Genomic DNA, 14,733 nt, shown 5'->3' with positions numbered 1-14,733 from the left:
CAGCAGAACAAGCTGTACACAAAACTTATGATTATATAAAGATGTTATAGTAAACATAGACTGTTGATAAAGTTGATAAAGAGCAACATTTACATTTTTTAGAAATGTCTTTCTGTCCAATTGATGAACGTTAGTCCAGTATCCTCTGTAAGCTATTTTTTTTGTTATCAGGACCTCTTGAGGATATCCGGCATTTATCTGTCATATGTTTTACTTTGTCCACAAGCTAGTTGCTAACTATGTGTGCCTGCTCTTTCACTGAGCAGGAATAAAACATTCTTTAAGCTGTATATGTTAACCTCCTTTTCAGCTTGCAACCATTGAACCAACTATTGAAAAGATAATTATTGCTGCTTTAATTTCAACTGGATAACCCTAAACCTAACCCTAGTGTAATGTAATATTTAACCCACTGGTGGACTCATGGGGGGCGGGGGGTTGTCACCACTCCTTGTGCCCTAAAGTAAAAACAAACAAAAAAAAAAACACTGTAAAAATGTCCTCTTGGATAATAGATTCACCTGTGGTACATGGTGATGAAGTGCCCTTCCAGTGGCCAAAACGTGATAACGTAGTTCCTTGTATGTTTTTTTTTACAGAGGTGTAGCTGTAATCATATAGCAAAAAAAGACCGGTTCATAACCATTTTTTAAAAACTATTTCACTATAATTAAATTACCACTTTTTGTGAGCTGGTGGCCCACCGCATGGATCAGGTGCCCTTTTTATCGTTTACGCTCCTGCCCCTCAAATATCTTAAGTCCGCCAGAGATTTTACCTACTCATAGCAGCCACATGTGGTTTGCCAGTTATGCTAAATACCAAACACCTCCATTACACTGTGCTGTTGCGATTGAGTCGTAGGCCTACACTAACGTTGCTTCTAGGACACAGGGCTGCAGCGTGTGTGCATGTGCTTCATGTACACACAAAAATGTCTCTGCAGATAGTTGTTTTGAGCAAAAGTCAGCAAGCATAACTATTCACAGAAATCATGGGCGTTTCAATCAGATTAGAGACCCTGAAGGCCTAAACCAAAGAGTTCTTCCTCCTTCCTCTTCCATCCTTTATCTCCATCCTCTCTCTTTCTTCTTACGCTTGGGATCACTGGCTTCCTGTTCTGTCCTCAGCCCCCTTCATGTTTTTTTTTTTTCCAGTTGATTTGTTTCATCTCTCTGTATAGTAATTAGTAAAAGTCGGGCGTGAAGCTGTCATCAGTCTCCCTGCGATTCTTTCCACTTGTTTAGACAGCTTGGTTTTATGAACTAAGGGGTCAAGACCCAAACTGCCATAAGTCCACTAGTTCAAGTAAGTACACTGTCAATTTAATAATGCCCTGTCATGAAGATGGAGACTTAAATACGATTAATTAGAATGGATGTTGTAAAGAATAAAGCCACATCAGCCAAATAGCCTAAGTTTCTACCACTGTAAAGCTTTAGTAACACAGGATCCCTGACTTTCCCAACAGCGATCAGTACAATCTTTTCTCTGATCCCTGCCCCTGAAATTCCTATGTATTTTCCAACTGTTTCCATAAACTTCTAATATGTCAAGTAATCCAGCCTTTTGTGACAGACAAACGTGAAATCTAATAGCACTCACAATAACACAGAATCTATGTGGGAGCATATACTACTAGTACTTGCACACTTGAAATTCGGTCACTTAAAACATTATGTAAGCAGTTCCAGCACGTCAAAGGATTCTCACTTTGCGTAACTTATTCTGTTTGTTCATAATTTATTCGCAGGACATTTCTGAAGGAGCTGGAGAACTGTGCAGAGAAACCAGAGCTGGTGGGAACGTGTTTTCTGAAAAGGGTGAGTAACTCAGATATCAGTGGCGGAGAGTCACTGAGTACATCAGGCACTGGACCCAAGTCCTTTAATTTAAAGGAACTGAAGCTTCAGTGTTTAGCCAGCTCTGCATCAGTCTGTAAACCTTTCTGTGTTCCTCTCTCCATTTTTCAAAAGCATCTCCAATATTGATCCTAGTTTGAGCAAGTTTCTGCTCGTGGAGCTTATTAGAAACATGCAGAGGCTTTTTAGGTCGGGTACAATCACTTTTATCTGAACCAGTTCTCTTGCCCGCTTCCATCGCTACAACACTTGGTTTGGTGTGGTATCTATATGTGGTAGAGATGTTGCATCATCGTTTTCAATGCCTGAAGCTTGTATGATATGTTGAAAGTGCCCATGCTGTTTGTGCTGTGGTGGCCACTAAGGGCCATGTGGTAGGTCATTTAAGCTATCAGAAGGGATAAAGCAACGTGGGAGAGATAGATACTCACTGAGTATGTGTCTTCATTAAGCCACAAGTATATTGTATATATTTATATTTATTGACTTTAAATGAATTATATCATCATGGTTGACTATCCTGGTGTCTCTTTGCTCACAAACACATATCTCATTGGGATACATTTAAAGAAAAACTAAATTTGAACATAATTCAAGCAGCGGTTCAACAATTCAACGGCTCTTTTACTTAAACCGTTCAAGATCTAAATAATTTGTAAACTTTTTGTATATGTACCATGGCCAATAGTAAGTAGATTGAGTATATGAGGTCTTCCAGCCAGTGGTGCACTGACTGACAGATCATTCATATTCCAGCAGCAGCTCTGATTGACTGTAAGAGACCAGAGCGGACGTGACTTGGCTCTCTTGACTCTGACGTCTCTTTGTGTTGACAGAAAGAAGAGCTGCAGGTGTACGAGAAGTACTGTCAGAATAAACCCCGCTCTGAAGTCCTCTGGAGACAGTGTGGAGACAGTCTCTTCTTTCAGGTAAGACACACCCACCCACACACACACACACACACACACACACACACACACACACACACACACACACACACACACACACACACACACAAATAGGCATGCGTATAAGGAGAATACAGCTTTAACTTCTATCTACACTAGCTCCCATACAATAATAATAATAATAATGAGTCCTCAAAGACACTAAACAAAGAATAACAACAAAACAAAACAAAACAAAACACGTGTTTCCTCCAAGCAGTTCGGTTCATTAGGGTACACATGTATTTGTGTTTCCAAATTCCAAAGTTGGGAATGGTACCTAAATAACCGATCCGTTCCATCCTGCTTTTTGGTACCCTTCTTGGGGTGCCAAGTGAATCGATCTGACCTGAAAGGTTGGAGCTAGACACACTGCAGTCCGTTGATTGGTCGAAAGAATATTCACTTCCTGTGTGACCTCGGTAATAAAGGACGAACACAAAACGCACCATGTTTAAATATCCTGTGGATTTAGAGAGAGTAATTTCAAGGCTGTTTTTGCGACTATTGTCAGCCCTTAGCACCGCCCCATGGACGTGTCGTGGATTTTTCTGCGATGAAACGAAGATCTCAAGTCAAAGATTTGTCTTTGTGTATTTTATTGCTCGAGCATGAAGGGTTTCTTTTGCGAAAGGGGGAAACTCATGCAGGAGTGACAATCAGCACAAATGCATAGCAGAGTCCCGCTCGGGACAGCGGTTACATCAAGACATTTATACCAAATTTCACAAAGCAGGGCACTCCCATCGGTTAACTTGTGTCGACCTGTGGCACTCTCATTGGTAGACTCAGGTGGACAGGTGATGTAATCTGTCATAAAATCATATGACATAAAAATATGACATATATATAATGTCATATGATTTTATGTAATCAAAGGGGGGAATTGTAATGGTAAATATATGATTCTTGCTTATGCGTTTAACACATGAATTTCTGCTTACACAATGAATAGTTATGACACGTCTGGCTTGTATGACACCCTATTTACATAACTGTCACCTGATTTGAATGACCGGCACATGAACTTAACCGTCGTCTGATTTGAATGACCAGCACACAAACTTAACCGTCTTCTTATTTGAATGACCAGCAACCGTCACCTTGTAAGGTGTCATGAAACTAGTCTCTAGGCAGATTACAACACCTGTCCACCTAAGTCTACCAATGAGAGTGCCACAGGTCGACATGGGTCGAAATGGGACATGGCTAAGGAGAAACCCCTGTCCCCCCAGGACTGATGGTTAGTAGGGAGGTTTGCGTCAGCAGACCTGAGAGTGCGGGTGGGAGTGTGCCTGTGGAGGAGCTCAGACAGGTAGGGGTGGGGTTGCAGGTTATGGAGGGCTTTGTAGGTGATAATGAGGAGTTGAAGTGGATACAGCATCTCTGAAAAAGCTGTTTACATTTCTGACCCCATCAAGATACATAACTTCTTAGAGATAGGTTGGGCTGGAGTTCATGAGAATGTTCACCTACTGTCCATAATGCCTGACTCAAATCTTTAATTCAGCAAACGTCACAAAAACAACAAAAATGTTCACACAGCACTAGAATTGTCTTGACCTTCTGCAGCTCTCACTCTAAGTCGCGTAGCTCTGACATTGATCCCTTACTGAAAGAGGATATTTGGTGTTTGTGACAACAGGAATGCCAGAAGAAACTTGACCACAAACTCTCGTTGGACGCTTACCTGTTGAAGCCTGTTCAGAGGATCACCAAATACCAACTCATGCTGAAGGTAAAACGCTGCACACTCATCACACCTTTTCACCTGTTGTTCCTCCTCTCCCCCCTCCTTCCTCTTAAACTGTGTCAGTTTTATTTAGAGCGTTGTTTTGAGTTTTATTGCTGAAACTTTTTTAGAGCATTCAGCCGGAGAGATTTCATACAAAAACTGTGAGAATCAAGCAAGTGAATCATATATGCTGAAGTGCCTCACAGTGTACTGAATACCTTATAATATGATATAAGCTTTCCTATTGGTCGATGGTGCAGCCAAAGCAGATATGTCTTCAGCAGGGATGTAACGGTACCTCACAATACAATTATTCATACAAATAAGTGACAATTAAAACCAATTAAACTAAAAACATATTGCAATACTCATTTTTATCCAGAAGAAGGCGCCATCTGCTGTTGTTCGTCTGTTGTTCGACGTTGGTAGCTGAAACAGGCATGTAAAGACATGACGGAAGTGAGAGAAGATTTTGAAGTTTAGGTCTTGTTTTCAAAGCGAGGTTATGAGTAAATGATATTAAAACATCATGCAAATAATGCAAGAGACTGATGAATGACACAAAAAGCCCAACCAACATGATGCCAAAGACAGCAAGACTTTTATTACATATGCTGGGAACGGGATTGGGTAGACGGAGCACTGAGGGAATACTACTTTCAAAATCATGCTAGTTTTCAAAAATTACAAACCCTGTCTTTAAATTATCCAAAGTCAGTGTCTTTCAAAAGCCTTGTGTGCTTCAGTGCCAGATACCCAGGCTCCACCTCTGCATGAAAAGGGTGTAGCAAACAGATCGGCAGCAGGAGAGTGTAGTGCATGTATACACTACAACCATGTCCTGGAGGTTCAGAGATAAAGAATTTTTTACGGCCGCAGAAGGAAAAGAGGATTCGGTATTGACTGAACAAGCGTTTAGCTCCAGATAAGGAGGTGGAGAAAGAAAAAGGAGAGAACATATTGATAGGCGAGGAGGAGGTCCACTTGGATTTTAACCATTTTAAATCGGCTGCCTGCAGGGTGGTTCTGTCAGCACCCACAGAGTCAGACAAACACACAGCCAAGAGAGAAGAGAGTGTCCGTTGCAGAGTCAAGCAGCATGAGTAAGAAAGAGCGAGTCGGGCGAGGGATGAGCTGATAAGATGGATGAGGCAGGAGAGGTGTAGGATAGGGAGTGACGGTTGCAGTGGAGCGGCACAGAGAGGTTTAAGAGTTTCAGAGAGGAGGAAGTAGAAGGAGCTCTTGAGGAGCTGAAGAGGAGTTTCAGAGGGAACTCTCATGGAGCAGGTTTTGGTGAATAAAACACAAAGTTAGTGACCGGTGTTGTGAGAGAGCGTGAAAGAGCATGAACGCTATCAGCTGTCAGAAGTGTGAAGGTTGCTGGTTCAGTAACTTGTTTGATAAGATCTCATTAAAATAATGATCCCAAATATGTTTGACTAATATTCATGAATAACAGGGCATTATGCTGTGTAATTATCAGGCCCATTAGTTCAGGCTGCTCGATGTAATCCCCCACTGGAGGTACTAAAGCTTGAGCCTCATGAGGTCTAAACTTTTACACTACGGGGCTCAGAATTATAGACACGGATTGCCACTTTCTCATGTCGGAGTAGTGAGAAACCTGATCTGCTGTAACCGATCAGACGGCTACATACTTCTCCGGATCAGATTCAGGGAACCATCGTCTAATCTGACATTGAATCTCATCAAAACAAAGTTATAGCTGCGCCGTGCGGTCGAGAGAAATTACCTGTTTTATAGATACACAGTGATAGTTTTACCACATTGCTATCTGAAAAGTTTTATTTATTTTTTTTAGAATTTTTCAAACATCATTTAAATAGGGTAGGTAGGAAATTCAAAGAAAGGCACAAAAATTCAAAAACGTAAAGACGACAAATCAAATACATCCACATGTATATCGTTCAGCCAATAGGGCGCATGCAAAGGTGGGCTGGTTAGGATTGTTGGCCAGATGACATGGAGGAGGTCTCTGAATCTAAAAGCATTTTTACTCTGTTCTCTGTCTCAGACCGGGCGGACCCCGATTTTAAATCAAGCAGTCAGGACCACCACTGATGGACTATTTTTCCTCGTCATTACTGTGATCAGAAGGATAACGCCTCTTTCTAAAAGAACTAATAACTTCAGTTCCTTCATTATTTTATTTGTATCCCTCGGTTACAGCTGCAACCTTTCCGGTGTTAAGAACTAAGTGAGAAACTCGCCCTGCCTCAGTCTTGGTCTTGACTCGGTCTCGACCCCTAAATATCTTGGTCTTGTCTCAGTCTCAGAGCACTCTGGTCTCAGGTATGTCTTGGTCTCAGTTAGTGTGGTCTTGAGTACAACACTACCTTTAGCGCCCCACTTTTAAAGATTTGCTCTGTTTTCAGTCATTGTTATTACAAGTGGCAGTAGCTCAGTCCATATGGACTTGGGCTGTGAACCTGAGGGTCCCCATGCAGCCCGAGTCCCATTATGGAAAGTATGGAAACAGGTCTGGTTGCTGGAGAGGTGCCAGTTCACTTTCAAAGTACTGCCAAGGTACCCCCAGCAGCTCAGGGATGCCCCCTGGGTGCAGCCCCCTGACTCTTTTTTTTAGATTTGGTTTTAGGACAGTGGATAGAGGACTACAGCCTCCGTACATGGGGTACATGAACAGAATTAAAACCCTAATTTCCCCTCCATGATTTATAAAGTATGTAACATAAAAAAAGATAAAAGATTAACTCAATTGAAAATGTTTGTCTTGTCTAGAAGAAGAAATAGCCAAAAATTGAAGAATATATGACCTCACTGTCCTTTATAAAAGTGCCTGCCTCACTTTTTTCCCTCTTCTCTAGTTTTGGTCAATATCCTGGTTCGTCCCCACAGTTATCTTTTCTCTCTGACCCTGTCCCTCCTTCTCGTCCTGCAGGAGATGCTGAACTGTAGTAAAGGTGAGGGGACGGCTGAGCTGGAGGAGGCTTTAGCCACCGTGCTGGACATCATCAAGTCAGTCAACGACTCCATGCACCAGATATCCATCACTGGCTTTGAGGTCAGTGAATACACACACACATACTGTGTAAATGTGTACATTTTCAACATCCTCATCTTCATATACGCTGAAGTACAATAAATAATAAAGTGAAAAAAGAATGAGGGAGGAATTGAAAAAGGAGGAACAGTTTGAAAAGTGTAACTTTAAGATGTAACCCTATCAATGCAATTAACCTAGGCTAGGTTAAAAAAAAAAAAAAGATTGGTGAGTGAAGGAACACCCGAGAGGCTAGTGGAAAATGCCAAACGTGGTGCTACCACCGTTTCTAGACTACCAAAGCTGACCAAATGAAACTCCTTTTTTAAAATCAACATAAAGTTCTGTATACAAGTGAAATAAAACTGTGTGAGCCTCTTCTCAATACACTTAATTCTTCTGTTTTATAGGCAAATTAACATATCTGCATGTTCAGGAGTGAGCTGTGAGCGCATAAAATACTCTATACATTTTTAATCGGTTAAATTCTTAACGGCGATTAATCATTTAATCTCAGTGTATAAATCTCATCCCCGCTCCCCCACACAGACTCTGCCCGGCGTCAGTCTGTGTTTTCACATTGTAGAGTCACTGGACACCAGGAATTTATTTAATATTTACCTGACTTTCTAGTTCCAGTTACACAGAACTGGTTTCCGTGTCCCATTTCTCATGAGTGTCACATTCACTCAACCTTGACTCCAAACTTCCAGTCCAGTCAGAATGTATCAAACCTCCAATCATCTGTGTGTGGTAGATATATGTGATCGGAATATCTTAAGGTTCAGTTGGCTGATCATCACATCCAACCCACACCTGGGCTTCAAGCTGCATATTTTGAAACGTTTCTATGATGTCTGAACAGAGAATATATGAAAGTAAGGGGTGAATATGGTTCATGGTGGTGCAGTGGTTAGAAATTGTAGATTGTAAATTTTAGTTATCAACCAGTTTTTTCAAATGTCAATCATTTTTTACTGACCTGATTTTTACTTCTTGAATAGGTCAGCAAATTGAAACGAGGCTACTTGGTTCATAAATCAATAAAATGTGTACGAAAGGCCGAAACAGGAGCAGGCCTCTGACGTCATTCCTGCTGCCTCACACTGCACACAGAACTCACATGGGGCACCAAATGAAACAAAGAGATTTGCAGGTTTATGTTATATTCACTGAAGCAGAAATGATGTGTCTTCCAAACGAGGAGAGACGCTGTGTTTACGCATAGTAACGTAACTTAGATAGAAGCGTTACTTTATAACTTTATTTTATAGTTATTTTAAACTTGATTGTTTTGTTTTTTTTGCAGTTAATAGGCGGCTGCTCGTTTGAGAGATTTGATTATGAGTGTCCGTGCCATTGAATGGATGAATCAAATGATTTTGAAGTGGCTGCATTAAGAAACAGAACAAAAGCCTGATCATGCACATCAAACTAACACAATGAACATTTCAACGACCATAAGGAGGGATGCTCTAAATGTGTGACTGTCTGTTTTTGGTTTTCACAGGGGAACCTGAGTGAACTTGGAAAGCTGATGATGCAGGGATCCTTTAATGTGTGGACGGACCACAAGAAGGTCCACAGCAAGGTACGACTACACCCTTCAGACAGACCCGACAAAACATTGAAAAGCGACACTTGTCATTTTAACATCAACAAAACAGTGAAGCCACAATACCAGCTGTTTTGCAAGTTCTTACTCCTCAGCATTAAACAGAAATACTTTTTATTTTAACTGCACAGTTTCAGATCTTTGGATGTTTTTTTCTTGCTATAAGGAAGCGATTAATTTTAAGGAGCACCTCTATCTTAGAAAATCAAACTTATTATGCCCACAGATATAGAAATGATTGAACTACATCAGTGGTCTCCAACCTTTTTTCTTTGGAGAGCCCCTGCTTTTTGCTGAGACCCCCCCCCCCCCAGGACCAACATGGAAAAAAAGCAATACATTGGTGTCTAAAAAAACATCAGTTTAATCGTTTTTATTGAGAAATCCCAACAGAATAGGCCTGCACACATGTTCTTATTAAAATATAATTTTATAAACTATCCAGTATTCATTTATTTTATCATGATTGAAGTAAATATATATTGATTTTTTTAATATCTCAGAGAAGACAAAGCCTCTTGCCCCCCTTAAGATCGTTGGCGCCCCCACTTGGGGAGGCCTGGAACCATTAATCTAAACGATAGATGATTAGGAATAGAGCAGGAATAATGGATCGACTGATTTCAGGTGAAGGACCTGGCCAGGTTCAAGCCCATGCAGAGGCACCTGTTCCTGTACAACAAGATGCTGCTGTTTTGTAAGAAACGTGAGGAGACCACCGACGGACACGAGAAGACTCCGTCCTACAGCTTCAAACACTCGCTCAAGGTCAGATACACATGGCCAGCGTGTGAGTGTGTGTGTGTGTGTGTGCGTGTGTGTGTGTGTGTGTGAGAGAGGAAAGGTTTTATATTTTATCCCATGCCCCTTCTGATTTCTATATGTGTACCAAAGTGATTAAGGGTGCACTCACACCCCATATCTGTGCTTAAGCATGCCCCCCCCCCCCCCCCTTCCCATTCCCCCGCTGGCCTGCACTCACACTGCTCCAGGGCAAACTCTTGCACATAATGTCGCAATAAAACACATGCATGACTTTACATGATCTTGAAGCATGCATAGTTTACATGACAGGTGGACTCGACAAATATAAAAGGGACGTGCGGTCGAGTCCGCACATTGGAGAACAACACCGAGAACATGTCAGCTACTTTACTGACTTGGTGGCTTATTTTGATACATTTTAGCTCAATTCAATTCAGAAAACTTTAATGCAATGAAGTAACACTATATTGAAGTCTGAATCTTAGTGATGAATTCATAGTGTGACTTCACCCGGTTTTACCCAGCAATACAGTCTTACAGTCTTTGTTTTCCAGCAGCAGCAGGAAGCTGTCTGCAGTCAAAGGCTCTGATGAACAAACTTCAAATACCTTTACAAAGTTAATGACTAACTCTGGAAGAAAGTCAAATACTTCGCTTTGAAGGATGACTAGTAGTTCTCAAAGGAATGCCGACAACGTTACCGTTTATAATTCTCCAGTTTTTCATCCTTCTTTCTTCCTATGTGTGGCAACAGCATAAAATAAAGGTTGTCAAAATGCAACATCCTAAAAGGTGTTTCAACACTGTATTCTAAGCTGATCTTAAACTTGTGAACTGAGAAGTATGCTATTCCTTACCAGCAGTTGATTTCTGACATTTCCTCATAAGAAATCCCCGGGGGAACTGGAGCTGTCATTGATAAATATGCTGTACAACCTCTTAGGTTCCCTTTCTAAACAAGTCGACAGAGAGCGAGTTACAAAGGAAGTCGAGTATGAAAGAAATTCAGTCGTTTCTCATTTTCTGTTCAGAGGAAAAGATCGGTATATCATGCTTGTATTTCTATCTGTAATGAAGTGAACACTTCCAGGGTTGCATTCATGCAGGCTGAGAAACTAATTCAGGCTGAAACTCACATCAATAAGTACCCAGAGCAGAGTACGAACAGTGATACACTGATGCAGAAGTGGACCTGCTGAATGACTGATGAAGCTCCTCTCACACATACTTTCCTCACGATGCTTCTAAAAGTAACGTGACAGATGATCCACACTGAAGGTGTGTACAGGCTATAAGTCATTTAAGCTCTGACCCCCTCACCATGAGAAGAACCAGAACACATCTGTGAAATGAATCTTCTTGTGTCTAGAGTTATAATCAATAATAATAACAGATTTAATTTATATGGTAAATGGTAAATGGCCTCGAGCTTGTATAGCTATTTTCTAGTCTTCTGACTACTATCATCCATTCACACTTGTTTCTTGGGACTAAAGTTATCCCGTGTTTACATTTAACATTATAAAAGATGTACCATGTTACCTCATACTGGGACTCACTTGCATGCTTGGAAAGATCATACACCATATAAATCCTCCAGGTCAATGTGAACACTTCAACTTCAGTTTTTTTCTCTGTTGTTAATTGATTAGCTGATAATACAGTCGAGCTGTACCTCACTGTGTCTCTGCCTCACTGTCTCTGTGCAGATGAGCGCCGTTGGGATCACAGAGAACGTCAAAGGAGACATCAAGAAGTTTGAGGTTTGGTACAACGGCAGAGAGGAAGTTTTCATCATCCAGGTACGTCTCCTCTGACGTACATCTCTTCTATTCTGCTTTAGGTCTTAACACAACTTTCTGTTCCCCTCCCCTAACCTTCTACTCTTCTTCTTTTTCACAATGCATTGTAAGGCTTAGCATTTGGCTTTTTTACCTTTCTAAAAATATAATAGGGCCGGGGGCTCTTGTTACATTTCAGATGTTTTTATTAGTTTTTATCACTTTTATCACACTAACTGTTTGCCCTCCGATCTTTTGAAATAAATAAATTAAAAAACAATCAAGTAATATTTCCCAATGTAGGTTATATTAGATCAAATCTTTTAAACAAATGTATATATATATATATATATATATATAATGAGCCAGTATCCTGGCTCATTATGGTCCTGGCAATGTTGGGATGTTGGGAGGAGAGAGTGAGGGATGACATGCAGCGAAGGGCAGAGGTCGAATTCTAACCCACGGTCCCTGCAACGATAACTAAAGCCTCCATACGAGGGGCACGCGACATACTGTGTCTCCTGTTTGTGTAATTGCATTTGTAATACACACAAGATACTTGAGCCCTAATTTAATACTGTGATCATGTCAGGGGATCATATAATGATAAACATAAATATATTTAATTACAAAAATAAACTTAAAATAGATTTTTTTAAATGTAAAGTAACACATCAAGTTGAGCGTAAGTGCTTTTATTTGTGATACAAGTAAGAAATGTAACTCAATCTTCATTTAAAAGACACACTGACGACTCATTATTACTGAAAGATCCAATAAATATTAATATGGTCAGAAATTCCTCCTGTGAAGCGGTCAAAGGTGTATTCTACAGATCTCCACTTGGGGGCAGTGTTGCACCACACAGCTCTCTAACTCCTCAGTGAAGCAGCACTGGTGTTATGTGTGACTTAATGTACACTGTGTGTGTGTGTGTGTGTGTGTGTGTGTGTGTGTGTGTGTGTGTGTGTGTGTGTGTGTGTGTGTGTGTGTGTGTGTGTGTGTGTGTGTGTGTGTGTGTGTGTGTGTGTGTGTGTGTGTGTGTGTGTGTGTGTGTGTGCACGTGTGTTTTCTACCCCAGGCTTCTTCCATGGATGTGAAAAATATGTGGGTGTCTGAGATTCGCAAAGTTCTTACTGGCCAGCTAGAGGCATGCAGAGGTACGTACACACACACACACACACACACACACATTTATGCACTTGTGAATAACTTCCACCTTGCGTATACACTTGTTCGTAAGGACTTAGATCAGTTTCAACTTGCAGCCAAAGGACAGGCCTGTGTCTGTATGGATCATTTTGACCTGTTTAAATCATGTAATATCATATTTGCATACATATGGTATGTAGCCTACGGGCTATTGTTCACTTTCTAACAATGCAGAGCAGTTATTGCTGCCATGTGTTAAATGTTCAGAATTATTCAGTCCAGCTATTTTCCATTACAGTCGATCTCATGCAAAGATGCCACCGAATGAAATGCATTATGACGCCCACATGTTATTAAGACTTGGTAACATTTCTCTTCATGGAGTCACTGATTTTCTATTCCGTTTTCCAACACCGTTACTCTATCATTATTTTCCTGCTGCAACGACTCAATTTGTTCCTGTTATCATGAAGATTTGCTTGTCAACACAACTATCTATCAGCACATCTCGGAGTCATTCATCGCTGCAATCTGGAGATTGGCTTGTCATTCTCTGCGACCCCAAGTGCCAAGTCAGGAGGACGTCTTCTTTCTAACAGCTACTGTCTGAGAACACCAGACAGACAAACAGGAGGAAAATAAGAAACTTTTTCTAAGTTTAATGTAAAATGTAGATTATGTTAAAACCCCACTAGAGACATATCTATTTGTCTTTCTCTTTCAGTCATGCCAATCAATCCCTGCTCACTTGATCGATTGATGCGCTTAAATGAGCTTTTTCAATTTCCTATTAACAAAGCTTTGATTCTGGTGGAATTCCAGTATCCCAATGACTGCTGTGACGCACTTAGGAGTTTGCATTGCTAAAGAAAATGTACAGTCCATCAGAGCACCAGGCCGTAGTTTGCAGTCTGATCCAGCAGAGGGCGCTCTCAATGTAACTTGACCACTGAATGTACTATTGACCTCACTAAATGAGGACTGTAATGTTGTGGCAAAGGGGTCGAATGTATTCGAATGTTACATGTCAAATTCTACATTCATTTGAAGCGCTAGACTGCAGCCGCTGCACTTGGTGCGCGACATACCTGCTAGGCTATCGACGCTCAGGAAGTTTGCATTTCTGATTTAGTTGTAACATGAGCAGTGACTCTCAGAAAGTACCCTGCAGAACTTTTAATAAGACAGGGTTTCCAATCATGTAACATTACCGCTGCCTCACTCTGCCTAAGTTTATAGGTACCATATATATAAAACCAAACCCTGTCGCTTTGAAGGAACAGTTATATAATATTCTGTTGGTTCCCGATCACTTTGTAATGAGGTCATTGTTGTCTGAAGGCAACATTTTGTAGTTAATGAAGTAAAAACCTTCACATGAAAAAGTAGGACGTTAAATAATCAGCTTGTTGATATGACTGGAAACTTAATTGGAAGGCTGACTTTTTTTAAAAATAGAGTCAGTAGCTTTTTCCTGAAAAAAAATAAAATAAATGTAGACGTATACAAAAGTGATGCCGCAGGGTGGAGAGGTCCAGGAGAAAAGTGGGCTTGTTCTGACTCCAAAGCGATGGTGAACCTTTTGTTAGCTTTCGGCTGTGGACGTGGAGTTAGTCTTAGCTTCCTGTTGGACAGGCAGGTGCCAAATATCAGTGGTTAGCGTTTGTTAACGTGCAGTAGCTTGCAGTGTAGGTACAAGCAGTAAACGTACACACTTTGTCCTGCAGTGAGTGTGCGCTTCTGGGGGGCGATGAGCCCAGGACGAGGAGGTCGAGGTGAATGTCGTGTTACCAAGCTGCAACGAACACATCTACTGACTCTTCCTTTGAGTTTAAAACAAATTGAATACAA

At 40.9% G+C, this 14,733-nt stretch overlaps 1 protein-coding gene across 1 annotated transcript in view; it reads left to right on the top strand.

Annotated features, from left to right (window-relative positions):
• mcf2l2 (MCF.2 cell line derived transforming sequence-like 2) overlaps positions 1–14,733 on the top strand; it is a 132,694-nt gene that overhangs the window by 83,454 nt on the left and 34,507 nt on the right. The window contains exons 18-25 of the mRNA XM_061031399.1: positions 1,754–1,823; positions 2,699–2,791; positions 4,455–4,547; positions 7,465–7,587; positions 9,077–9,157; positions 9,809–9,949; positions 11,656–11,748; positions 12,812–12,890. Coding sequence (XP_060887382.1) covers positions 1,754–1,823; positions 2,699–2,791; positions 4,455–4,547; positions 7,465–7,587; positions 9,077–9,157; positions 9,809–9,949; positions 11,656–11,748; positions 12,812–12,890 — 773 coding nt within the window. The remainder of the gene's footprint in view (positions 1–1,753; positions 1,824–2,698; positions 2,792–4,454; positions 4,548–7,464; positions 7,588–9,076; positions 9,158–9,808; positions 9,950–11,655; positions 11,749–12,811; positions 12,891–14,733) is intronic.

Source organism: Labrus mixtus, chromosome 3 (assembly GCF_963584025.1).
Source record: "Labrus mixtus chromosome 3, fLabMix1.1, whole genome shotgun sequence".
Taxonomy (NCBI): Eukaryota; Metazoa; Chordata; class Actinopteri; order Labriformes; family Labridae; genus Labrus; species Labrus mixtus.
Note: the sequence above shows the minus strand (reverse complement) of the source record. Positions and strands in the feature narration are given on the sequence as shown.